Source organism: Lissotriton vulgaris, chromosome 2_2 (genome assembly GCF_964263255.1).
Source record: "Lissotriton vulgaris chromosome 2_2, aLisVul1.2, whole genome shotgun sequence".
Taxonomy (NCBI): Eukaryota; Metazoa; Chordata; class Amphibia; order Caudata; family Salamandridae; genus Lissotriton; species Lissotriton vulgaris.
In genome coordinates, this window is record NC_141688.1 from 879,741 (window position 1) to 907,140 (window position 27,400).

General features: G+C 47.8%; 1 protein-coding gene across 2 annotated transcripts in view; it reads right to left on the bottom strand.

The window, feature by feature from the left end:
- Window positions 1-27,400, bottom strand: part of PSTPIP1 (proline-serine-threonine phosphatase interacting protein 1) — a 527,591-nt gene that overhangs the window by 157,800 nt on the left and 342,391 nt on the right. For both annotated transcript variants that reach the window (XM_086959166.1, XM_086959165.1), the window contains exons 7-9: window positions 24,255-24,353; window positions 22,345-22,390; window positions 8,625-8,704 (exon numbers count right to left, since the gene is read on the bottom strand). In XM_086959166.1, the coding sequence (XP_086815292.1) occupies window positions 8,625-8,704; window positions 22,345-22,390; window positions 24,255-24,353 (225 nt within the window). The remainder of the gene's footprint in view (window positions 1-8,624; window positions 8,705-22,344; window positions 22,391-24,254; window positions 24,354-27,400) is intronic.

Genomic DNA, 27,400 nt, shown 5'->3' on the forward strand with positions numbered 1-27,400 from the left:
CACCGGCACCAGTCTGATTTGATACATATTGGACGCGAAGGTGTTCAGCGAAATTGACCGAAACTAAAATGACTGTATCTCGCCATGTTACTGCCTCTCCTTTCTGCAAAATGAATGAACTTGAATTGGCTGAGAAGGAAAGGACAGGTAAGACGACTAAAGTCCCCCAAATCTGGCCATTTATAGGGGAACTGTATGTCAATGGCACCTTATGTCTGTTCTTCAGAGACGAACGCCAACGTCTAGATTGACCCCCAATGCCCAGATTGCCCCACCCCTTCGCACCCAAGCGCGAGCGCCCGAAGTATATCCTCCCCATTTGATAGAACCCAGTTGCTGTCCCGGATATAAACATAATGACCATGAGTAGCTGTTGACCCTTGAGGAAATGTTGTTTTGCCCGACTCTCGACGATGACACCCCCGCCCTGTGTGAAAATGTTAGCCAGTCCTGAAGGGAAATGCTCTGTAATGTTGAATATGATGTAACGCACAGTTGATGGAAATGTCATTTATCCTCACGTGAGTTATAAATAGGACAATGAATAAAACCTGCCATAAACTCAGTAGGAATGCTGACACATGCACTGCTTGGTAATAGACCTCTGACTGTGACCGATGAGCATAAACTCTCAAATGCGTAGAATTGAGGGAGGAATTCATATGCGTAGATGTCTTCTTCTGCCATTTCTCTAAAACGTTGTCTTGTACCTATTCAAAGATTCACGATCACCGGAGGAGATGGGTCAGATGTGACGTTCAGCCTGACTGCAGATTTTGGGACACGTATGACATCGACCAGAGGTGGAGCTGCAGAGCAACAAGACACGGGACGAGACCGCAATTTCAACGTGGAAAATGAAAAATGACGGGCCGCCTTGAAGCCCTCCGACTGCTAACCCACATGTGCCTGGAGTCTCCGTCTGCCTTCTTTGGGCCCGATTGATGGGCCTGCCTGCTTGTTATCCTTTGCTCCCTTGGTCCCTTTTGTGTGTCCCAGGAACTCTGACCCAACTCCGCTCACTCTCTCTCCTATCGACTATTTGAACTACATTCACCCTCTTTCCCACGTGACTTTTTGCCAAAGGAAAGAACTGCAATTATATGGGAATAGGGTGTTGCCACAGAACTATAGGTGCCGAGCATAAGGCGCCGCCAAACGGATTGTTTAGGGAACAGGACTGTGGTCTAACAGCAGAGGACTGACCGCACCCTGCAACGCGTAAGGATAGAACCGAGCTGGACCTATAGCTCCACCGCCGGTGCTCAACAGCGCCAACGAAAGTACCCGGATTAGAGCCTACCAGTGATGGCTCGCTGATAAAAAGACACTGTGACGAAGAGATCTTATGTATTGAACTGAATTCCGCTCTCAACTACCTGGTCAAAACTGTTCATTGGTCACATTTTTTAAGTCAGAAAGATTTATGCTATGTAGTGCGTTTAATTGTCAGGAACACAACGAAAATGTAATTTCCTATGTACTGCATTCTTCCCATCACCTTAACTGTCTATGATTGTACGCCACATGTTAGTATCGACAAAGTGCTAATTCGTCAACGATGCATGTCTACCTGTAATCACATCAGTTGCAAAAAATGATTGCTGTTATGTAAAAAGGGGCGACTGTGAAAGTTAACGAAATTGATGTACATAGACAGCATTCATTTCCCTTTCTTCTCCCACTCCTCTCCCTGTGGGCACCATGGATACTGTAAATTATTGACCGTATCACCCTGCCAGTAAGAACCCGTACCCCTATGCATATGTACAGCCATTCTAGGCGCCATGGCCTTTTTACCCATTGGAATCCCCGGCTTCCCTCCTGCGCGTATCTTGCACCCCCTCTCTCATGTATAGACCATGAAACCCTTTTCCTTTGCGCGACCCTGATGTGAAAGGCAACCCTCCTGCTTGACCCAGGCATTCCCCATTTCCCTCTCAAAGAAGCATCCTTCGCCTCAGCTGACATAGCCCCCCCCCCCCAGCTGTATCTGACTGCCCCTGTTCTCTCATGTACAGGTCATAGGATCTCTCTCTCTCCCTCTCTCTCTGTGCGACCCTGGCCCTGCGCGCACCCTGACCCCCTCCTTCTCCTCACATGAGCAAGTCATAAACCCTCTTCTTCCGCAAAGCCCTATCCTTGAGAGTCACGGCCGCGCCTGACCAGCACCTCCTTCCCTTCCATGAATGCCCCTCTGTTGACAAGCCCTCCCTCCGCGCTCGATTGTCCACGCAGGCATGAATACCACTCCTTTGATGACCCCTTCCTCCGAGTCCAGCTGACCACACATGTCCGAGGCCATCGCCTAAGCCAGGAGATACCATTTACTGCCCTTATTGTATGCCTAGCCACCCCACCCCCTGGGCCATGATCAGGCGTACACACCCTACGAAACACTCAGCTGCGTGATTGCCCTCCCCTCTTATCAGCAGGTCAAGGGTCCCCATTGTGAACGTATGTGGAGTAGGATCACCACGAGGATTATAGGGATGTCTTTCTTTTGCGTCATACTGTCCTGATTGTTTTATCAAGTGTTTTGTAAGATATAAAAGCAAGAGTCTCAGCTCACTTGTTAGAGCACCTCCCGAAAGACACTGTGTTTCGTGTCCGAAATGACTGGCTCTCCTCATGAGAAATAAACTCTGTTCTTGATTCCTGCTTCCAGCGCCCGTCTCTTTATTTTGGTAATTATTTAACATGGGAACTAAGAGGCGGTTTGCGCCAGCGGCCTGGGCATCGATGGTAATTCGGGCTCGTTTTCCACAGTAAGGTTGCGCAACTGAAAACCAAACAAAAACAAGAAGCATGAGTACATCATTACAGCTTCACAACATGTGCAACCGCACATACCTTTTGTAACAGTTCGAGGACCAACGCCCCAAACGCTTTACTTTTTCAACACTCAGACCCCTGGCTGTAGCCTCAGTAGCAGCCCCTATCCGAAAGGAGTGGGTCCCGAACTCGCCGGGGTTCAAGCCCGCGGCCGAAATTGACATCGCCAGCACCCGCCGGAACTGAAACCTCGTCAGTGGGGTGGCGTCAGCGTGTCTCAACAAGGTCCCCCCCCCATGATGCCACCCTCTGCGCTAAATATTCCTCTACGCAAACAACAGGGCACATGGAAGACCCGGGAATCCTCTGAATGATTATGCAGTCCCCAATCGCACCCTGATCGGTTTTTGACCTGAAAAACGAGACAGTCATCGTCTCGACCTTGACCCGGATGTGCTCCCGGCACAGTCCCCCCATCGTATCCCGCTTGTTCTTTGCCACTAGTTCGCTTACCCGCATAGCCCCATGGAATGCTAGCGCAAATGCGGCTCGGAATAACACAGTTTCATACTGGGATGAACATGTTGCAGGGAGTACGGAGAATAACAGGGCCAACCTATCCAGACCTATCGGGTGCCTCTCATCCACTCTGCGACCCTCAAGGCGTTGCCACCCACGTAGCGCTTTCTGCACCACGAAAGATGCTGTCGGGTCCTGAATCCCATGAGCCTTTGCCATAAAGGAAATGGCGGCCCGATGCCTCTGGGCCGTAGCTACTGATTTGCCTGCCTGATGTAAAGACAGCAAGAATTTTACGACAAGCTCTTCCTGTCCCCAAAGCTCCCCCCTAGCAGTACCCAAAAAGGACCAATAGGAACGGAACGCCCCTTCATATGCCTTCCTTGTCCTGGGTGCTAAACTCTCTCCCACGAGATTTTGTAGTTCGGGGCACCGAGAGACCAGAGAGCTTCGGGAAAGGGTGCCGCCACCGGGTCCGCTGTGGGCAGAAAACCCCAGAAGGCCTGCATACGGAAACGAGAAAGTGCATCAGCTGCTTGGTTCAGTACCCCCGGGACATGTCTTGCCCTAAAGAGCACATTCAACTGCATACATAATAGCACAATTTCTTTGAGCAGTCTCAGAATCCATTTGCAACGTGCTGCCTGACTATTGATACACTCAACCACAGTCATGTTATCAGACCAGAACACCACAGAGTGATCCCGGAACCCCTCCGGCCACGTTTTCAAGGCCACCAGAATAGGGAAGAGTTCGAGAAAAGCAATGTTACTCGTCAGCCCGCACTCGTGCCACCATGACGGCCATTTTTGAGCCGACCATTGTGTCCCAAATATGGCACCAAAACCTATACTCCCCGCCGAATCTGTCCAAAGCCCCAGCTCCTCGGAGGACACCGCTGGTTTGTTCCAGACAATTCGACCATTGAAATCCGCCAGAAATGCCAACCAAATGCGCATGTCCTGGCGAACCTCTGCCGAGAGCCTCGTGCGGTGATGTCCTTCCTTCAGGCCGACCATGGCTTGTGCAATCGAGCGGGAAAAGGGGCGGGCCATTGGCATCACTCTCAGGGCAAAATTCAACTGACCCACCACTTGTTGCAATTGATGCAGGTTTACTTTCGTCGCACGAATACATGTTTCAAGGGATGTCCCAAATTTTAACACTTTTTCCCTGGGTAATCTAAAACAACCTTCTACTGAGTTGAGCTCGATCCCCAGGAACTTGAGCACAGTTGAGGGACCCACAGTCTTACCTGGCGCCAATGGCACACCAAATTGATTCATTAAGACACGAAATTCATGTAACGCCTTACCACATTCAGGATCCCCGGCTGCCCCCAAAAAGAGAAAGTCATCGAGATAATGCATAACATGCCGAAAACCCGTTTTCCTTGTAAATACCCATTGCAGAAAACAACTGAATTTCTCAAAATAGGCACAAGATATAGAGCACCCCATTGGCATACATCTATCCATGTAATAGCGACCCTGAAACATAAAACCAAGGAGACGCTGATCGTCTGGGTGTACCGGGAGCAACCGGAACGCTGACTCGATGTCCGATTTTGCCATCAGCGCCCCGGGCCCCAGGCGATTCAACATGGCGACGACCTCATCAAAAGATGCGTACCGCACCGAACACACTTCCGGGTCTATCGCATCGTTCACGGAAAGACCACGTGGGGCTGACAAGTTATGTATTAGCCGAAACTCACCCGGGTCCTTCTTGGGGACCACCCCTAGAGGGGAACAAACAAAGTTAGCAACCGGTGGCAAATCAAATGGACCGGCAACACGACCTCGAGTTACCTCCTTCCCAATCTTTACCTGAACCACCGCCGAATACTGCAAGGCCGACAGTTGGTTCTTACAGTTTGCTACACCCTGAAAATCCCCCACTGGGATGCGGAAGCCATATGAAAACCCATCCCGCAACACCCCAGCGGAAGCATGATCCGGGTATTCGTTGAGCCAAGGAATCATTGCCATGGTATCAATCGGAGTAGGTAAAGGCGCCCCTCGGACTATTTCAGACCTGTTTGGCGCTTCCCTTACCACCGTTATCACCCGTCTTGGCTCTGCACATGGACTCAGGATGGGATGACTGCCCACACCCCCCGCATTCATGTCTGAACTTGCATGACCCCTGGGGCCTCGTACATTTTCCCCTGTTGAAATTCCAACAAATCCCCTTTTTACCTGTGTTGCCACTCGACTTCGAGTGGTGTTCGTTACCTGCACCTGTCCGAAAGGGTGTCCCAGAGGATTGGCGGGAAGATTCACCCCCATTACTCCCTGACAATGGCACTTTTAACATTCCTGAACTCTCCATTTTCTGCCACGAGACAGAGTCGAAACAATCCCATGTTAGAACTGGGTTGTGCTCTTTAGCCTTTCTAAAAAGATTGTCATAACAGAACCACTGATTGCCCCCGTACGTCAGGGAATACTCCATGATACGTGACTGATAAATAGGCAACTCGGTCAACAACTCGGGCCTGCGCTCACCCATGATGGAGGTAAAAATGCCCCACGCTCTGCCCCAAGTACCTATGTTTTCGTCAACCTTAAAGGCGGCCATTTTCGCGCGCCAAACACTCGGATGCATGAGCTCCTTTTGGCTCTTCACATGCTCTATCTCGTAATGGTCGGTAAGCAATGAAAACATGTTTACATACTTATCCGCCCAAATCATTTCCTTAATTTCCAGTGGAACATGCTGGGCAACCTTCTCCCTTCGAGAAGGTACAGACCCCTCCCCCGCAATCGGCAATGGCCGCTTACCTGAAGTAGATCCCGCACTTGCCGCCGAACTTGGGCCTGCTGCACTTTCAGCCGCCGGAACCTGTGGGGGAACAGAAGATGGTGCCTTCGCAGCCTCTCTGGATTCCCGCAGCTGTCTCATTACTGCCCGGGCGTCGTCAGCCGTGGCGCCCTTACTATCTTTCCCCAACCACGCTGCCAATTGCGCCGCCAACTCGGGAGGCATATCTTCCCCGTTCACGGGGGTGACCACCACGGGGATCGGATGCCCCTCCTTCGGAACCGAGGTTGGCTCCTCACGTGGAGTATCGGGAACCGGGGTTTCCCCCCCAAGTGCCCCCCTTTTTGACCTCTTGCCTCTCCCGCTAGGGACTACTCCCGGCAAAGCTGGTCCGATGACTCGCTTCGGTCCTCCCTCCCCATCTTTAGCCGCCATCTGCTTCTTCAAATCGGCTACCTCCTTTATGAGCATGCGTAGCATCTGATCGGTACCGACCCGCTTTCCGACCTTCTTGCCCGGCATTCTCAAGCGAAGATATCTGTAAGACAAAGAGAAAGATTACAACGCTCAAAATTGGCTCTTCGTTCCGTCTCGAGCTCACGTGCAGCGGGGAGGTGCAGCTTCAGAGCATAGGAACAAGAGGATGCTTTCTTGGCTTGTTGCTCCTTTTATCCGTCTTCGGGCGGGCGTGAACCCGCCTCCGCCTGCCCCCCGGGGGCGTGGCCACCGGCGTCAGCGTCTAGGACAACCCCCTACAGGGCGGGAAAAGGCGCGCTTCGGGCATACCAGCCGGGACTCGCCCCCCGCCCAAGATGGCCTCCCGGGGGGATCGGGGTACTCCACCATACGTTCGGGGGGACCGAGTGGTCGCCCCTTTCCATATGCCAAGTTCTCGAACTAGTACAGCAGATACAGCAAGCTCCCCACTTTGGATACAGCAATTATCGACATGCTTGGCAGCTTCAAAGAGCAAAAAAAGCCACCCAATTTCCCTTCTCTGATGTCCATGTCAGTGTGATATATTCTAACACCCAAGTATTTAAAAACATGGTGCTCGCATTTAATAATGGCTATCTTCTGACAAGGCTGGTAATAGCTCGGAGTTACCGGAAAAGCAGAAGCTTTGCCCCAAATTTGCATACACTCCCTAAGTCGTGAAGTGCTCCCAAGCTCCCTGGGCTGCCTGTTTCCATGTCCCGGAGGTAAAGAATAATGTCACCCGTGTGTAGTGATACCATATTTTCACCATCCCTTAAAGGAATGTGCTTTTCTCTTCCCACCATTTTCATTAGACCAGCAAATGGCACAATTGCCACAGTGAAAAGCATCGCAGTAGGGGGCATCCCTTTATGATCCCTCTATATATCCAAAACACCTCTGGTATGCAATGCTCAGACTGGACCGTTGCACTGGCACCAGCATATAGAAGGGTAACTAACATGTCAAGGCCATTTCCCATGCTCATTTATCTCATTTCAGCATGCAAGGTCCCCCGAAGCAGGCACATGCTTTACATAAATCTAGTAGCTATGGCAAGATAATGTGCACTTTAAATAATACAGTCTGGCGCGCTTCCTAAATAAAGGCACCAGCACGTTTTCTCATGACAGTGTGATTTAGATTTTTTGTGGCAAATTAAAGGTGACTGGCATAGTCTTGTGATTGATCGCTTTGATGGGTCAGCGCTCTGAAGGTACTGATTTAAAATGCACAGCACTTTAAAAAAACTCCTTAGTAAATATATCAGTTTCCTTCACCTATTATGGCAAGTTACAACAATATTTATGGGACAAATTCTGGTTGAGGTATAGGATTTTAGGCAGATGTCTGCTAGTAAATCTGTGCAGAACCTAAATTACGAGGGTGGAAGCGCTGCAGGTAGGAGGAAGTGGTTGAGGAATGCAGATGGTAAGGAATTCCAGTGGAAGGACTTCCGATCCCTCTGGAAATGTGTTATTTTGCCATTTAGTGCTCCTTGTTGCAATCTGGTGCCCTCTTGTGGTGACGCCTTAGGTAGCTGTCTACAATTTCCAGAAAATAGCACTGGCCAGGTATTGAGTAGCACATAAGTGAAGAGAGCACTTATGCAAAATGTGCGTATGATTGTTATGTAGAAGTAAAAACATGCAAACTCTGCAACAAGCAGAGCCGAATAGGAACCAAAAGCAGTACTTGCAAAAATGCTCAAACCAGCTTCTATCTTCAGCTCTCTCATCCGTCCACTCTCTCTTCCTTTACTCATCTCTCTTCTTCCTGTTTGAATATTTCATCTCTATCTTCCTCTTCTCTCTCTCTCTTTTTCTGACTCTCGAAGCCTCCCCAACATACTGCAATTATTTTAGGAGAGCTTGGGAGATGGGCGGAGGCACCAGCAGCTGCCCTGTGCACTCAAAATCGGTTTCCGAGGACTCCAGCCACCGGGGAAATGCCCTGTGGAATAAAAAGCCTATTCAGCACTGGCAGTGAGATGGCTCATCTGGTTGATGTTGCTGAACTGGAGATTTACCTGACTGTGAATGGATTTAAGGAAGATAATATATTTACAAAATAATAAAAAGTCTTACGTCGCACGAGTTGATGTGTGCCAGCTCCCACTCGATCCGTGCTTTCTCGAGCATTTCCACATTCTGTGAGTAAGCCTTGTCTGTAAAATAAGCAAACCATGTTAGCATGATTGAGTGGTAAATTTTAAGGTACACTTCACAGGCTAAGTTGCCTCGGCTGTAGTGAAAAATGTATAAAGTATGCAAATACTACTGACAATGGCCTCTAGGGGCCTTAATTATGAGTTGGCTGGAATTTGGGGCTTTCTGTACATGCATCAATATTGCAAACTGCAATGCATCAAGAAATCACTATAAAAATAGCGATTTCTTAAAATTCCTTAATTGCGATTCTCTAAGTGAGAATCGCAATTAAGGAATACCTCCCCATCCATTCCTATGGGCCTAGAGGCCCATAGGAATGAATGGAAAGACATTCTTAATTTGCAATTCACCATTAAAAATTCGCAAATTAAGAATACAATTTCAAGGGTGCAGTGGTGTCCAAAGGACACCCTGTTGCACCCCTGAAATCTGCTTAGGAGTACATTTTGCGCACTCACATGCCCCAAGGGCATGTGTGTGTGTAAAATGGAACTTTGAAAAATGCACTTTAGTGCATTTTTCAAAGTCTTCGCAAATTACCATGAAGGTCAACTTCATGGTAATTTGCACCCCTTATTTGCGAATTCGCAAATTTTTAAAGTTTGATGCATTGCATTTAAGAAATCTCAATTTGAGATTCCTTAAATGCAATCGCAATTTAAGAAATCGCAATTTTGCGATTTCTTAAATTGTGAAAATAACAAAAATTTTAATGCATCTAAAAAATGGGATTGAATTCGCAAACGGCCGACTTTTGCGATTCGCACAGTTTGCGAATGCAATTTCCTTTGATGCATGTGGCTGAAAGTGTTTTAGCATTTGCAAACCCTCAGATTTGATCAACTGTCTGCCAAAATACTTTTTGAAATGTACTAGACCAAATTAACGATTCGTAAAAGGTTTTCTGAATCATCAAATAGGTTTAGGAAACAATAAATAATTGGCATTTGAGAGGGGACATGTTTAGGGTGACCCTGACAAATACTGATTCCTTATGCTATGTATTATGTTTTGCGACTGAAATCCGGTTGTAAATCATTAATATTTTACTACCAACTCAAAGCATGTGGTAACCTGAGCTATCCCTTCCCTTTGTCAATGTTGCCAAAAATATTATTTAGGAGTAATCAGTGTGCCACGGGACCATACGTTTCTCCTAAAAATGGTTTGAGTAACTTTTTTTTAAAAACACTTCTTGCTTTCCTAAGAGGTATTATTAAATAAGTTAGTTTGAAAAGATTCGGTAAAAGTCAGTACGCAGTTTGCGACCAGTTTTACTGAATCAATTCTTTGTACATGAGACCCTTGTTGGTGTGGAGCTACAAGGGGCCTTCGCTACTGGCCAATCAGCACTAACATCTGCCCATTGTGAGTTTTTCCCTAAAATGGTGAAAAGTTGTTTAGATCCAGAGTTTCTCTGTAAATTCCAGGCACTTTTTTCCCTATTTTGGCAAAAAGACACATGCTGACATTTTCCACGTACTCTGAACATTCGGAAAATGTCAGTGGGGAAAAGGGGGTGGGAAGGGGGCAGGTTGGGGCAGCAGGGGTGCAGGGCACACTTTTGGCTATCCAGAGGGAGCACTACCTGTTCCCCCGGACTGCTGCACCTGCAGTCAAGGACATGCAGCCTCTGCCCCTTCAGCAACTGTGACAGGCCCAGAGTTTCTGGGCCTTGAATGATCAAGACTAGAGTTTTAGGATCTAAAAATGCCATGCTCAGACACACTTAAAGTTGAGACTTGTGGTATTTCATTTGGAGTTATCTCTCTCAATGAAATAATCCAACTTTTAGTGATGGTCTAAATTTGGTAATGTACTGTGCCTGCCAGCCAGACTTATATTTGGGGTTTCTGATATTACAGCTAGATATTTATTAGCTCACAACATTTTTATATAAGACATTGCAACCACTCTCTGTTACTTGTGTGCAAAACTGAATCAGGGGTGGGAGGTAAAACCAAAAGGGTCATTCTGTTGTAAAGTTCCTATAAATTAAGCAGGACTGCATGTTAGAACAACGTAAACATCATAATATGGGGACAGAGTCCTTTCATAGCATCAGAGTATGTTGTCCACATCCGGACTAGCTCACAGTGCCCAAACCAGACCCCTAACCATTACAGGGTACCAGATGTTATTTGCAACCTCAGAAAATGACCACTCTGATTCCCCAAGGAAATCGTGGAAACAGATCTACCCTTTCGTTTGTTACTTAGGCATGCCCAGAGGGAGACACAAGAAATATCCAAAATTGATTTTCAAACATTTATCAAAGCAATGGTATTCATGTGCAAAAAACATGAGCTGCAATTATTAGGAGGAGAAAACATATCTGTGTTACCAGCAATACAAAGAATGGTGAAGAAGATAAACAATTTAACCATCATGACAACATTGTGTGATTATATGATTTTGTGATCATGCATATATGAATACTCCTACCCCAATCCTACCTTCAGTATCGCAAGCATAGTAAGAGTATCCTATGCCAGATTTCTTGGGACAGCCAAGCCCCCCCCCCATACTTGTGTATGATGTATCAGACAGCAAGTCTGGTGCAGAGTAAGCTGCCATCAGCAGAATAGAGACTGTAATCAGCAAAGCGGCTTTTGAGTCGCCGCGTCCTGGACAATCCATGGAAGTGCTCCACTGACGCATAAAGCTCCAATGTGATTTATATAATAGAATCCGCTGTTGCAATTGCACTATGTCAGAGGTGCATTGCTGATGTGTTTGTTTGTCTTCAAGGCTGAGCTGTCTCCAACCGGACAATTAAAAATAAGAGCATCTTTGCTCAATATCCTTACCTTGGACAGAGTAAACTAGGCAACCTGATAATGTGTTTTTCTTTTAATCAGGAAACGTACTGCCTGCAGAACCATTTCTATTTATGCTATCAAGTATGTGCAAAGCATGTGGAAAGTTGACGTTTGAAAAATATATCAAGTTTAAGTGTGGAGACTATGTGCTCTGGCACAGTTGAACTTTACAACAATTCAGGCATAATCACTAAATACAGACACAGTCCCCACACCACATGTGGAGAAGTGTGGCTCAAATGGTTAGAGCGGCAGACCCTGATGCAGAGGTCTGGTCCGGGACCAGGGTTCAATACCTGCCTCGGCGGGTCTTGGGCTCAATTTCCTCGGACGTGATAATTCTCGCCTTGGTGCCTATTCTAATCATGGGTCACACTCTGCAACTCTGGGCAATAGCTTGCTTAATTTCCACAATGGCCCCAACAGCGCTGGGATGCCCGGCCTCCACCTTAGGGGTGCCCAGGAGTGGACATTCCACAGGGAAAAACCAGAAAGGGTTCCTTAGTGGTATACAGACAGCGCCGGGACACCTCTGTTGGAGGTAGCTGTGCGCTTTACAAATAGCATTTACATGTGCACAGAAGCATTGGTGATAAGGTTTCCTTTGTTTTTATACCTGATTTAAAGACTGAAGCTATAAATGACCAATAAAGAATGGAAATGGTTCTTACACCTGTTTTGCACCGGTTAATATTGCTAGTGCCGTGGGTTTCATTGGGAAGCACCACCAGGTCCGATCTGATGGTTAGTAGCTGCACAAAAACTGGGGTGAACAAAACAGATCAAACACCACTAACACCAGATTTTATACTAGTGTATGGGTTTAAATGACCCAGTAAATAGTGGCAGTACTTCATCTATTTTGGCAAGGAGAAAAAGTACAAACGGATAAGAAAAATAATAAGATGGTGGCTATTTGGAATTAACCCCTTGCATGCTTGTGACGGAACCGTTCCGTCACAAGCCTCGGGTGAGCTGTGCTTGTGACGGAGCGGTTCCGTCACGGCCCGCTCGCCGTGCCTGCGCGGCGCGAATTCCGCACCTGCGCTGACAAATTAATGGGCGGGCGGCTTCGTGACGGAACCGTTCCGTCACAAGCACAGCTCACCCGCGAGCCGTGACGGAGCGGTTCCGTCACAAGCATGGAACTGCCGCGCGGCCGCCCCACCCCCTTAGCGCTGCGGCGGAATAGCCGCAGCAGCGAAGGGGTTAACAAATGACCTCCCTCTCGCCAGAGACATATTTTTTGTTACTTATGGCCGACTTGATCCAGATTGTTGAACATCACTGCACACTAAAGTGGGTCAGCCCTGAGATAGAAGGATACAGAATACATTCAATTGGCAAGTAAAAGGATGTGCTTTTCATGGAAACACTCCTACGTTTTGGCGAAGGGTGTTTACATATGAATCTAGGGAAGAGATGGTAGAAAGAGGAACTCAGGGAGGCCATGACACATATTCTGCTGCATCCACAGTCCTGCAAACAATATTGTGGGACTTATTGAGCAAGCTGAGATTCATCTAGATGATCTGTATTCGCCGAGGAGAAGTCCTCTGCTTCAGCGAATAGAACGCCCTGCCAATCAGACAGTGCCAGACACAACACCATGAGTTATTCCACCTGAGCAGGAGATATAAAAACCTGGGACTGCAGTGATGACCCTATAGCCAAATCAGAACTAACAAAGGACCTCCTTCAGACATGGACTTGTATTGTGGGCTCCTGCACACTGCATGTTGTTGACCCTGTACTCCAGTTCTCTCCTCCGTGGTGCCACCTCACCCTAATTGGTATAGCTGTGGGTTGCATGGAAGCCTGCCACAATTGACATTGTTAGTCGCTTTGAATATATTAACCCATTGGTCTTTTTTAATGGCTTTGTGCTCAGATGTAAGATTGAGGGTCGATCCCTATGTCCAAGTACTCAAGGATCCACCGAGCTACAGGTCTTTTAGCATACCTTAGGCTAGTGGCTTATCACAGGCAAGAGCGGGTCATTTTACAAAGCCCAATCAGATCCATTTGTCATTGCTTCATCTAAGACCTGTGCCATGCACTGCTACAAAGTCCAGTATCAAGATCTGGGGCCACACAGGGGTCTAATAACTGAATTTCAACCACTGAATTCTTCCTATGCTATAAGCCGTTGAGAGGAGTCATCAACAAAACCAATGTACACACTATTTTCAAAATTTGAATAGATGATATGTAGGTGTAGGCATTTAGAGCTGATACATCTGGAGAATAAAGTCTGACATAAAGAATCTGTTTCAGAAATCCTTCTGTTTCTTGTTTCTTTTTTTCATTTTTGCTGGCTTGTCAGTCACCCTTTAGCCTTCTTTTCTTATTTCTCTACACCCAAGGTCTGCTCTCATTCCTCTTTTCCCAGTTACGCCCTACCCTGAAGATGTTGCCAATTACCAGCAGGGGAAAGCTGAATTTGGTGCAAACACCAACTCCATGCCATGCAGTATTAGCACTTCCCATGTGACCTTTGTGCTCGATTTTACCTCAACACTTATCATTATTAGGAGGTTTTTAATGCGATTTCGTTTTTCCTTCCTGTATTATTTCTTTTCAGGGAGGAGCACCTTCCCACAATAAGGATACCAGAAGGAGTTGCCATACACTGAAAGAGGAGGTAAAGGAGCAACTGTTGGGTCTACCCGTTGACAAGAACTATTCTCAAAGGGTGAGGCAGATGTGGGATCCTTCCTTGTCTAAGCAAAGAAACCTACCAAAGAAGAAAACTGTAAGGCTGAGCTAAGTATGTTGGCGACTATGTCCTTGTTTTATTTTTATATTTATTTATTTAATGCGATTTTATATAGCGCAAACATTGCCCGAAGGTGTAATGCTGCTCCAACAGCAAAATGGCTGTTCTTCTAGTTTCTGGTTTCTGCAATATGGTGCTCTTTGCTGACCCTTTCTGGTAATATTACACAGTAGCTGCCTCACCTCGACGTATGGACACCCAAGCCATGTGTTGATCAGATAAGAGATGTTGGAATGTTTTTTTTTTCTAATGGTGGAGCTCAGTGGGCAGCTTTCTTTCATCTCCTTCGGTGCTGCAATGCAAGAAGTTCTACGGTGGGACTAGGCAGAAGTTTCGTCGACTTCTTTCTGAACTGCCATACAAGAAGAACCTCGAATGGACTGAGTGGGAGCCCTAGTCCCCTCTTCTGTCACCCCAGGACAGAGGGCTTCTGTTCTTGTAAGACTGGTAGTCTTCTAAAGTTATTGAAAAATCTGATCCCACCTGAACCTTAGTGAAGGCACGGGAGGACTGCATTTCCAGGGGACATTCTCCTCGCCCTCCTTCACCCTATTCTGACTTCTACACAGAATGAATGAATATTAGTCTTCTAAAGCGCAAACTTAGCTCAAAGGCATCAAGGCGCTGCAGGAGGGGCAATCAGACAAAAATACATGTAAGGCTCAGACTGATGAACATGTAAAGAACCAGGTCTTCAGAGCCTTGCAGATAAGAGAGAGACACTTGTCCAGAGATAGCAGAGGGGAGGGAAATCCAGAGCCAAGCAGCAGCAACGGAGAGGGCTCTTCCTCCCACCTAGCTCTCCTAAACCTGGGGACTGCCAGCAGATTTTTACTGACTGATCTTAGCTGTTTAGGGGGAACATAGCATCGAAAGAGCCCTTTAATACCTTCCAAACCTAGATTATAGAAGGCCTTGTGAGTAAGACAAAGAGCCTTGAACAGAATTCTTCGGTTTAAAGGGAGCCAATGCAGCTTGCTGACAGAAGCCGAGACTGAGTGGCATTTGGGGGACTCCATCACCAGCCTGGCTGCTGCATTCTGCACCAGCTGCTGACGAAGAACAAGGCCCTTGTAAATACCCAAATAGAGGGCATTAAAGTAGTCCAATCTGGCCAACACTAAGGCAATAACTGCATGCTTTCGAGAGACGAAAGAGAGGAATTGGGAGATGTTCCTAAGAATCCTAATAGTCCCAAAGCAGGTGGACACCGTTCAACTGATCTGAGGGCTCCGAGAGAGAGGGTGTCCACTATGATCCCTACACGGGGCAAGGACAGGAACCAAGCGCATCTAGCCACCAGTCACTGGACCAGACATTCTGTTGGTTTCCAAAAATCCAAACCTCTGTTTTGTCCCCATTGAGTCTAAGATAGTTCTCAACTATCCAAGAAGACACTGCCTGCATACAGCTTTTGAAATTAGTGGCAGATGCCTTAATGCTGTTGGTAATAGAAATCATGATTTGTTGTCGTCAGCATAGGACAGCACCTCCAAGCCAAAGGATCTGACAACCCTAGCCAGGAGGGCAACATAAATATTGAAAAGGATCCGGCTCAAGGAGGAGCCCTGAGGGACTCCACACAACAGATGGTTAGGGGTTGAGCGAAACGGACCCTTTTTCGCTATTTGTGCTCGATCACTAAGGAAGGAGGTAAGTAGCTTGAGGGCCGGACCCCCAACCCCTATCTCCTTGAGCCCTTCCACCAGTCTCAAGGGAGATATGGTATCAAAGGCTGCAGTAAGGTCAAGAAGAATCAACAGCGTGATGTGCCCTGCATCAACCTGAACATGAATGATGTTGATTACAGAGGTTAGCGCCGTGTCCGTGCTGTGATCACTTCTAAAACTGTGCAGACATTTACCACCTGCCCTGACGGGGTTGTACATATCCAATTTAAACTCCTTTAAATTGGAGATGCAGTGAAGAATTCTGTCGCGTCGTGTGTCCCCACAGACCAGACAGGAAACATGCAGATTGTGGTAGGTGGTCCTTTATTAGATACAATAGCTTTGTTGTGCGGCGCGTCCTGCCCCCTGACCTCTTGCTCCGAGGTCCTGATCCCGACTGCCCTCATCCCCTCCCCTGACCGGATGTGGTGTCCGGTGTCCCTGTCCCCAGGCCCTGAGTCCCCAGGGTCCTAGTGCCATCGTGTGGGCACGACATCTCCCCCTTTGTTGCAAACAAAAGTTGTTCGCCAGCTGTCCCGTGGCTCACGTCAGTGATGGAGAAAACATGTAGGTGAAACAAAAAAAGAGAGAGAGAGAGAGAGAGAAGAGAGAGAGAGAGAGAGAGAGAGAGAGAGAGAGAGAGAGAGAGAGAGAGAGAGAGAGAGAGATGTGATGTGGCTCATGTTCCTTACATCTCCGTTATTAGTCTCTTGGTCTTTTTGCATTCTCTCCTTGGTCGTTGTTCTCCATATTCTGGTGCATGATCTCCCTGCAATGTCTCTCTGGCCTCTTCTTGTTTTGGCATCCCTGTTTCTTCTTCTAATTTCACTGCCTTGAAATGGGAGCTGTTCCTGGTGACTTCTCGTTGGCCAGTTGTGGCTGTGATCATGGGCCCATTCACTTTTACCACTACTGCTGGTTCTCTTGCAAATGCGCTGTCTGACTTTTTTATCTGTCGCTGTTTCACAAACACCATGTCTCCTTCCTCTATCCTTCTGTTTGTTGCGTGTCGTCTTTGATCCGCGTATTCTTTCATCTTTTCTTTCTGCCTCTTGTCTTTGGCGGCGATGTCTTCCTGGCCCATGTTTTTTTTCTCTTCCATCTGTGGCAGACGTGTTCTGCTCACTCGCCCTAGTACCAATTCCGCGGGACATCTCCCCGTGGAGCTGTGGGGCGTGTTTCGATAGTCCCTCAGTACCTGGCATAGCGCTTGTCCAATTGATATGTCCGTCAGTTTTGCTCTTTGTACCGCCTTTTTGATGGTCCCCATGAACCTTTCCGCCATTCCATTTGCTTGCGGCCACAGGGGCGTTATGCGCCTGTGATATATGCCTAGGTATGTCATGAATCTTTTGAATTCTTCGCCTGAGAACGGTGGGCCATTGTCTGTTTTTAATGTCTGTGGCGAGCCCCACGCTGCAAAGATGTCATCCAGCACTGGTAGTGTTGCATTCGCAGACGTCGACGACACTGCCTTTACAATGGGGAACCTTGAGTATTCGTCGATCACTACTAGGAAGTAATTTCCTGTTTCTAGAGGCCCATAGAAATCTGCGGCCAGCTCCGTCCACACCGCTGTTGGTAGGGGAGACATTTTTAGTGGTTCTGGTCTTGGAGGTGACCCGATGATTTGACATATGTGAAACTTTGTTATCATTTCTTCCACCATGCTGTCAAGTCCTGGGAACCACACCTTTTCCCTCAGCATCTTTTTTGTGGCCACCATGCCCCGGTGTGACTCGTGTGCCAACTCCACTGTCCTTTTTCTCAGCGACTGAGGCATTATTATTCTCGTGCCTCTCATTACTGTTCCATTTTCACTTTCTGATAGTTCCTCGTGTATTCTTTTGAATGCCAGCAGTTCTTCTTTGTCTACTCCTTTGTCTGCATGCATGTCGCTGTTTACATGCCTCCATCGTTGAGTTTTGTTGATCCTCATCGCCTCTTGCATGGTGTCGTCCTGTTTCGTTGCTCGTTCCAGTTCACTCATTGTTATTGTCGCTGGTGTACTGAGTTTTAGTGCAAAGTTGAGGTATTCTTCTGCCATTGTGGTCACTTGGGAGTTCTGTGGCAGTGGGTGTCTTGACACGTAATCTGCTGGATTTTGTTCTTTGCCTGGCTTGTGGATGATTTTGAAATTGTAGTCCATGAGCCTTATTCCCCTTCTTTCTATTCTGGGTGGTATCTTTGCATTTGGGTTGCCATATATCGTAATTAGTGCTTGATGATCCGTTACTATCGTGAACGGTTTTCCGTATACGAACATGTGGTAATGTTCACAGGCCCACACCACCGCCAGACTCTCCTTTTCGGGTTGTGAATACCCTTTCTCAACCTCTGTCAAACTCTTGCTCCCATATGCGACGATGTGTCTTGGGGAATCTCTCCCCGGTTGATGTTGCGCTAAAATTGCTCCCAGACCCACGGCGCTTGCATCCACTGTCACCTCTGTGCACAGTTGCGGGTCAAAATAGGCTAAATGATCCACTGCTGTCACTGCCTTTCTTATTTCTTCGAACCCTTTGTCACATTCACTGGTCCATCTAAAATTCTGTCCCGGTTTCGTCAGCTCTCGCAATGGTGCGCTGACAGTGGCAAAATCCTTGATGTAACGCGAGCAGTAGCTCGCTAGTCCCAGAAACGATCTCACTTCTGCCACGTCTGTGGGCTTTTTTGCCTTCTCCAAAGTTTCTACTTTGCTGTGGTCTGGCCGCATTCCTTTTTTGGAAAAGATGTGACCAAAGAACACCAACTCATTCCGCCCCAGCTCACATTTTTCTTCGTTCAGCGTTAGACCTGCTTCTTCTAGGTGTGAGCACACCTCTCTTAGGGCGGTGTCGTGTTCCTCATCCGATTTGCCAAACACCAGGATGTCATCGCTATAGTTCAGACTGTTCTTGACGGGCCTGATAACTTGCCGAATTGTCTCTTGAAATATTTCTGCAGCTGACGAAATCCCAAAGCTCAGGCGCTTGTATCTAAATAATCCCAGGTGAGTAGAGAATGTCGTGATGTACCGTGATTGGGGGTCAAGTTCCAGCTGGTGGTAGCCCTTGTATAGATCTAGCTTTGAGAACCTTCTTGTACCCGTGAGGCAGCTAATCATATCATCTAGGTGTGGGCCTGGGTGTCGCTCTCGTTCAATTGCCTTGTTTGGAATCCTCATGTCCACGCATATTCTTATTTTTGATTTATCCTTCTTTGGGACGGCCACGATTGGTGATACCCACGGTGTTGGACCATCTGCTGGTTCGATGATGTCTTGCTGTAGGAGGGCCTTCAGCTCCTCCTCCACTTGTGGTTGTAGATGTATGGGCACCCTTCTGTGATGTTGCGCAACCGGTCTCACCGTTTCGTCAATGTGCAGTGTTATCTGCCGCCCCTTCAGTTTTCCTAGACCTTCTGTCAGTTTTGGATATTCTTTTAAGATGTTTTTTTTTTCCGCCATGTGGTATGTCATTTCCATTAGCCCCATCACTTGTGCTGTGACGTTGCTCAACAAACATGGCGCGGGGATGTCTCCTTTGAGTACATGTATCCGCTCCGTTGTCCTTTGGTCTTTGTACCGTAGTTCTTCCTTGAACTTTCCCAAGTTGATCACTGGTCTTTTTGCCCCCCACGTGAAAACTTTCACCCGTGACGGCGTCAGGGTTGGCTTTATTTTCATTTTTTCATACTCCGAAACGCACATGATGTTGCACGTTGCACCACTGTCCAGAACGAAAGTGGCGTCATGTGGCCCCACTTTTATTGTTACTGACTCTGTTTTCCGTATCTTTTTCTTGTCTATCAAGCATATTGTCTCATTGCCCTCTTCCTCATCGTCTTCAGAGTCCGTTGTGCCCTCTGTCATGAGGTATAGGCGTTCTGTTTTTTCTTCTTCATATTCCCCTTCTGACTCTGCTGATGAGCCTCTCACTCCAGTCTCGACGTGTCTGATGTGTCTCCTTGTCGACATTTTCCCTCTGCTCGTTCTTCCCCGGTCGTTCCTGAACTGTGCTCCTCGGCACACACTGGCGTAGTGGTCTCTTCCGTTGCATTTTCTGCACGTCTGGCCAAATGCAGGGCATGGTCCTCGGTGTGGGAATTCCAGACCACATCTGTAGCATGTTCCTTCTTGCGGCTTCCTTGTTGGTGATCCCCTCTGTCTTGTCTCCAGTTTCTTGTTCTATCGTTGCTAGCCATTCTATTGATTTGTTCTCCACCTCTTCCTTTGCCACGTTCTATCACTTGAGCGTGTGATGTTGCTCGCGCTTCCGCTCTCCCAAGTGCAAGGATGTTCTCTAGGGCTATCGGTTCTGTTAGAATCCTTGTTCGGAATGCTATGTCTCGACAGCCTGTTATTATGAGTAATCTTATGGCCTGTTCGTTGTCAAATTTCTCGAACTCGCAGTGCGTCACCAGTTTCCTCAGCCGCGTTGCGAATTCGTACAATGATTCCTCAGCTTGTTGAAAAGCAATCGTGAAGCTGTATCTCTCAAAATCCACATTTCTTTGCGGATCAAACTTGTCTGTTAGGCATTTGATCAGTTTGTCATAGGTGTCAATCTCCTGCTTTGGTAGCGTCACCATCAGGTCCTCGACCTCATCGCCCACTAGATTTACAAGCAGTCCTCGTTTCTTTGTTTCTAGGACGTCTGTTGCCTCTGCATAATTTTCGAACCGTCTGAGCCACTTCTCCCATCTTATCCCCGTCTGTGGTTCAGACAGACTAAATGGCAATGGTCTTCTGTATTGTGCGCTTTGTGTTGTTTCTGCCATCACTTCTTTCTACTTCTTATTATTTTGTTATTCTTTCTCACTTTCCTTTGTCTCACTTTATTTCTTATGTCTGGTTTACTCTTTTATTCCCCTTCTTGTCCTTTATTTCATGTATTTTAGGCCTCTGCTTGTTCTGTTATGGCTTTTATTGCAATTCCATCTCTTTCTATTTCGAAATCGGCACTTTTTTGTCCAAACTCGATCTCTTCCTGACTTAAAAATGGCCGCCGAGCCGTTCTGGCTTCTTATTGGTTCGTTTGCCTGCTTTTAAAATGGTCACGCGGGACTTCGCGTCCACTCTCAGCGCTGCCTGACTTCAAGATGGCCGCCACCTCTATTCTCGCTTGTGATTGGCTGCCGCGCCTGACCCCAAAATGGCCGCCGAGACTCTCGCGAGAGCTCGCGCTGCCTTCTTCTCTTTTCAGTCTTTACTTTCGCGCTCTTTGCTGCTTTGCTGGGCGCTTACCGGGGGTCGCTCGGTCACTTTCCTGGTCCTCCTGCAGCGATCGGGGTGGGCTCCCGTGTCGCTGCCGCTGCATTGACGTCCCTTTTTGCTCCTTCTCTGGTCACAACGCGATCCAGGGTGGGCTCCTGGTTTAAAATCGCCTTTTCTTCACGTCGGAGTGTTCCGATCCCGCCTCGTCGCCAGTTGTCGCGTCGTGTGTCCCCACAGACCAGACAGGAAACATGCAGATTGTGGTAGGTGGTCCTTTATTAGATACAATAGCTTTGTTGTGCGGCGCGTCCTGCCCCCTGACCTCTTGCTCCGAGGTCCTGATCCCGACTGCCCTCATCCCCTCCCCTGACCGGATGTGGTGTCCGGTGTCCCTGTCCCCAGGCCCTGAGTCCCCAGGGTCCTAGTGCCATCGTGTGGGCACGACAAATTCCACCAGTGATTCCAGGTCCAATCAGTTATTAGCCTTTTCAAGGGGTATAATTCGTAATTGATGGACTTTTGTGCTGAGATTCAGGCCGGTATTTGTGATTCCAGCTTCCCAAAATATCCACCAAGAGGGGCTAATTCACACAGCATTTATGAGAACAGGAAGGAGGAGTCGTTGTTTACCTGCTCTAAAATGCCTTTGTGAATAGTTCTCGAAACATCCAACTCCTTACGAGTAAAAGTGTGAAGAGGGAACAATCCTTACTATTAATACTTGTTGTATGTGAATGTTCCTGAATAGTCGCATTTTAGATATTTTGGGGCCAATTATTTTGGGGCAATCCACAAGGAAATGAAAGAGTACATAAAAGAGTATGCAGAGGCGCTACTTTAAGTGGTACAAAACACCTTCGTGAATAGACCCCAATATTCCCGCAAACTCATAAGCAGTGCTAAATGGGGAAAATAATCTTACACTGGGAAAATACTATGCTTGGGTGAAGAGAAATAAGGAAATTGTTTAATTGGGAGTAGGGATACATTCAGAAAGTGAGCAAACATTTCCCAACCATATTTTCCAACATACATTTTGTGAAAGTACTAAATAAACACACACAAAATATAGAAAGCAGTAGGGGACATGAGGGTAACGTAATTTTGGTTCATATTTTGTCATTTCATCTTTGCTCTGGGATGTTCAAAAGCATTCAAGTAACCATACCTGCTTCGCTGGCTGCGTTCCTGCACTGTTTCGCTTTATTCTGAATCTGGAAGGGACAGAAGGGACCATGTCATAAACACACCACCTTAGGACATTGGTATTTTTAACAACTTAGCACCAGCAAACAATGGAGCATGTTATCAACGTAGGAATATAGCTATTAACAAGTCCAGTGGCCTTGGGGCCCAGAGGCATGAGGGGGCCACTGGATGGTGCATTCTAATTAAGACCGTCTTTAACTCCAAAGCAGGGGTCCCCGCTACTAACAAGAAACATACCACCCGTGCTCAATCCTTGCAATATCAGGAGCTGCATTTCCTACGAAAAAGCAGGAAAGCTGTAAATCAGTCTTTTGCAAATCTGGTGTTTCCATTCTACGTTAGAGACTCATCCTGTGTCCCACACAAACGGGGTTCAGGAGCAAACTCCATTTCCCCAGACCAGGATTCTAAGTTCAGTGTAAATTATCACTCACAGGGCAGGTTTTCCCTCACATATTGAGCTGGCATGACGGCTGCCATAACGTTTGCAGAGAATTTGGAGTTTTGCACTTCATAAGGGTGGAAACATGCATTTCTCCTGCATTATACATCATTCCCAGGTGTATGGTTCGGAATGGTACAGTAACAGTGCATCCAGTAAACACCGCCCAGGGCATGATCAGTATTTAGTGGGTCTGGCATTACCACATCAAATAACGGGCCCTAAAAGGTAACAATGCCATACAGTGTAGGTGTGACCAAAGGGTCAAGCAGTTATTGCGGAACACACTGCCATATTTTGCTGGAGAGTGGAAAGCTTCACGAGTTTCAATTAACGCAAATCATTTGTTGGTCTTTGAAGGTGGAATTAATTTCGGCAGTAACCAAATCAAGGCTAAAATATTGGTTGTTGACCTAGCACCCCCGAAAAAAAGTGGATTGAAGTAAGGGCATCCAACGTGGAGCGTTATGTATGATTTGTCAAGAGACTACTTCACAAAAGCTGGGGGAAGCCAGGGCTCGCTGACAATAAATAACATTCAGAAGGAAACATTGTCCACAGCGATAAAAAAATACTGTTCAGAAAAAAAATCTAAGATTTCAGAGGGCCCTAAACATTTTCCTTACTCACAGTAATCACTTAGTGTGTTTGTGCTGGTCATGAGGATTTCTAGACAGACTCCAGTGCAGATGATGGAATTTAGAGAATGAGACGGAGGGGCAGGAGTAGTGAAAGGGGTGATAGAAAGAGAAAAGAGAAGATGAGATGAGATGCAGCAGGAGATAAGTGCACCCCATGAAGACATATAAAGGTTAACTTGGGAAAAACATAATAGGAGAGGACTGGGGGGCATATTATCAAGGGTGGTGATAGGGAATTATCGCCACTTTAGCGTCCGTTTTTTGGATGCTAAGCGGCGATAATTCTATCCCCCTATTAGCAAGCTGTCGCTAACAGCAGTTAACAACAGCTTTTAGATGATAGCGATCGGTTTGGGGCCCGCTTTGCATGTTAGCGATATTTATCTCTAATGACATGCAAAGTGGGCGTACCCAAACTGTAAGCGACTGAAAACAGTATATCTCCAAATACTAACACCTGCCCAGACCAGTTCCTAGCCATGTTATCCAATGGGAGGTGGATAATATGACTAAGATCATTTCGTCGCTAATGCTTAAATATTGCTGTATTCTCAGCGTCGCTAAGCCTATTTAGCGATAAATATCGCTACTTGTTGGTAATATGCCCCTGAGTTCTCCTCTGTAAAAGGCATAACGTTTCTTTGTGATCCTGACAAGAATTTTGAAAACCTGTCTTTGGAAAAAGTTATTCCAGAAGAGGTTTACACAGGTTTATTTTTCATCTTAAAAACATGTCCATTATCAATAGGTCTGTACGTGAACTGGACGTCGTGCTGTGAGCCTCACCTTTTCCACTTGCTTGGGATTTGCTGATGGTCCAGTGCGCTCAGAGGCACTTTCCGCCTCATCTGCATCCCGGCACTTCTGCTCATAGCTCTTTTTACACTAGAAAAGAAGAACAAAACCAGCATTATGTAAGGCAGAGCAATGTAATCTCTGTAGTAAGAACTCTTTCAGGTCTGGGCAAGGTTGGACTATTCTACAGGGCCATCAGGCAGTGTCCGATGGACTAGTCTGACAGGTCAGTGTGTGGGCATTTTTTGTTGTTGGGTTGCTTAGACCCGGTTTTCAGGTCTGCACGGCCGGTTTTTACTGTTGATTTCCCTGATAATAAAACAAACATTGCATACAGAAAGCACAAATCCATGCAGTCTTCCATACATTGCAAAACATTTATAAAGTGCGTCTTTACAGATTCAAAACTATCCCAATTTGCAAACATAGCACACTTTCTCTAGCTATCTAATTCACTGCTGAAAATTTTTATTTTGGAGGCCGGCCTATTTTATGTCCAAGTCTGACCCTCAGGTTGGGTATTGGCAGAGCAGATATAAAAGAGACCTACTGCTAACAATAACATACTAGACTTTGAGTCCACCCCATTCAAACATTGGCTTTATTTGATCTGTATATTTCAGCCTTTGGATTGGGATATTTGTCAGTTACATTGGCTCAGCCTAGTCAAGTAATCATCCCTCACCTAATGCGTTTCTGTCTGGGTATAAGACGCCTTCATTGCTCACTGTTATATCTGCAAATGTTTGGGTAGATCGCTTTAATTATACTTCTAACTAACCCTGGGCGAAGAACTACGCTCCGTTCGCGGAGTTTGCGGAGTTTCGGCAACTCCGCGCTCCGCGGAGAACGCGAAGTTGTCGAATACTCCGCAAACTGCTGCGTAGCGTAGTTCTCGCGCGCTCAATAGCATTTTCGCGTGCGCGAGGATGCTTGTCGGTAAGATCGAGTTGCCGAACACGCAGAAACTGCAATCTGGCACAGAATAACTCGCGAACACGTTAGTAGTGACCGGAAATAAGGGGACGCGAGCGGGCGGGACAAACCTCATGGGTAACTTCGCGCGCTACACATCCCGAGCATGCAGGCAATCAATTAATCAATCAATCAGGATATTTGTATAGCGCGCTACTCACCCAGAGGGTCTCAAGGCGCTTGGGGGAGGGGGGTCCACTACTGCTCGAACAGCCATGTCTTGAGTTGCTTCCTGAAGCAGAGGTGGTCTTAAGTCAGGCGGAGGTGGATGGGGAGGGAGTTCCAAGTCTTGGCTGCCAGGTAGGAGAAGGATCTTCCTCCCATGGTGGATCTTCGGATGCGTGGCACGGCGGCGAAGGCGTGGCTGGTCGATCGTAGCTGGCGGGTGGGAGTGTAGAAGGTCAGGCGGTTGTTGAGGTACCTGGGGCCCAGGTCGTGGAGGGCCTTGTGTGCGTGGGTGAGGAGTTGGAACGTGATTCTCTTGCTGACGGGGAGCCAGTGAAGGTCTCTCAGGTGTCCGGAGATGTGGCTGTGTCGGGGGATGTCCAAGATGAGTCGTGCGGAGGCGTTCTGGATGTGTTAGAGTCTTTTCTGGAGTTTGGCTGTGGTTCCGGTATAGAGGGTTTTCCGTAGTCCAGTCGGCTGGTGACGAGACGCCTGTGTGACCGGCTTCCTGGTTTCGGTGGCGAGCCATCGGAAGATCTTTCGGAGCATGCGTAGGATGTTGAAGCATGATGATGAGACAGCGTTGACTTGTATGGTCATAGAGAGGGAGGAGTCCAGGATGAAGCCCAGGTTGCGTGTGTGGTCCGTTGGTTTGGGTGCGCTGCCCAGGGCAGGGGGCCACCAGGAGTCGTCCCAGCGGAGGGTGATGATCCAAGGATGAGGACTTCCGTCTTGTCTGAGTTCAGTTTCAGGCGGCTGTTCCTCATCCACTCGACTACGTCTTTCATCCCTTCGTGTAGGTTGGTTCTGGCGGTTCCTGGGTCATTGGTGAGGGAGAGGATCAGCTGGGTGTCGTCGGCGTAGGAGATGATGTTGAGGTTGTGTTGGCGTACGATGGCTGCGAGGGGGCTCATGTAGACGTTGAAGAGGGTGCGGTGGCAGACCGTATCGAATGCTGCGGAGAGGTCCAGGAGGATGAGGGCCGCTGTTTCCCAGTTGTCGAGCAGGGCTCGGATGTCGTCAGTGGCTGCGATGAGGGCACTCGCGGTGCTGTGGTTGGCGCGGAAGCCGGACTGCGAGTGGTCGAGGCTGGTTGGGCGAGCGCAATTGGTGATCCACTGTGTGAGGTTGTTGGCTGCTTGGTTGGGGTCCGTTGAGCTGGCGGGAGGGTTCTGGCTCAGTGAAGTGGTGAGCTGGTCGGTGGTGATCTTGTTCCAGTTCCTGCGGGGAACCTGTTGCGGGTGGTGAGATGTCGTAGTCTTTCTGAAGCTGAAGTGGACGCAGCTGTGGTCTGTCCAGTGGAGTCCGGTGGAGTGGCTGAAGGAGATGTACTTGCTGGAGGAGAAGACCGGGTCAAGCGTGTTCACCAGTTGTATGAGTCCGAGGTTGGCGAGGTTGTCCAGCAGGGTAGTGGTGGTGTTGTTGTTGTTCTCCAGGTGGAAGTTGAGGTCCCCTAGGAGGATGTAGTCAGCGGAGGCGAGGGCGTGCGGGCTGATGAAGTCTGCGATGTCTTCGCTGAATTGTGTGCGAGGTCCTGGGGGTCTGTAGATGAGGGTACCTCTGAGTGTGGTCTTGGGGTCGGTGTGTATCTGGAAGTGAAGATGTTAGGCGGCTGTGAGGGTGTCGTCTGAGTTGGTCGTGATGCGGATGGTGTTCTTGTGGACGATGGCGATGCCTCCTCCTGTCTCGTTGACGCGGTCTCTCCGGGTGATCTTGTATCCGTCCAGGGTGGCGACGGCGATGTCGGGCGCTGAGGAGGCGTTCATCCATGTTTCCGTGAGGAAGGCGACGTCTGGAGATGTGGTGTCGAGCAGGTTCCAGAGTTCCACGGCGCTCCCGAAGACGAAAAACGGCTCGCGAACGGGTCAAGCAAGCTACTACGCATGTTTGCGGAGTTATGCGTAGTTCGCGGAGTGCAAGTGCATCTTCGCGTAGCTCCGCGGAGTGCGGCTACGCGATCTACGCCCAGGGTTGAAAAACAGGGAATTTACCATAGA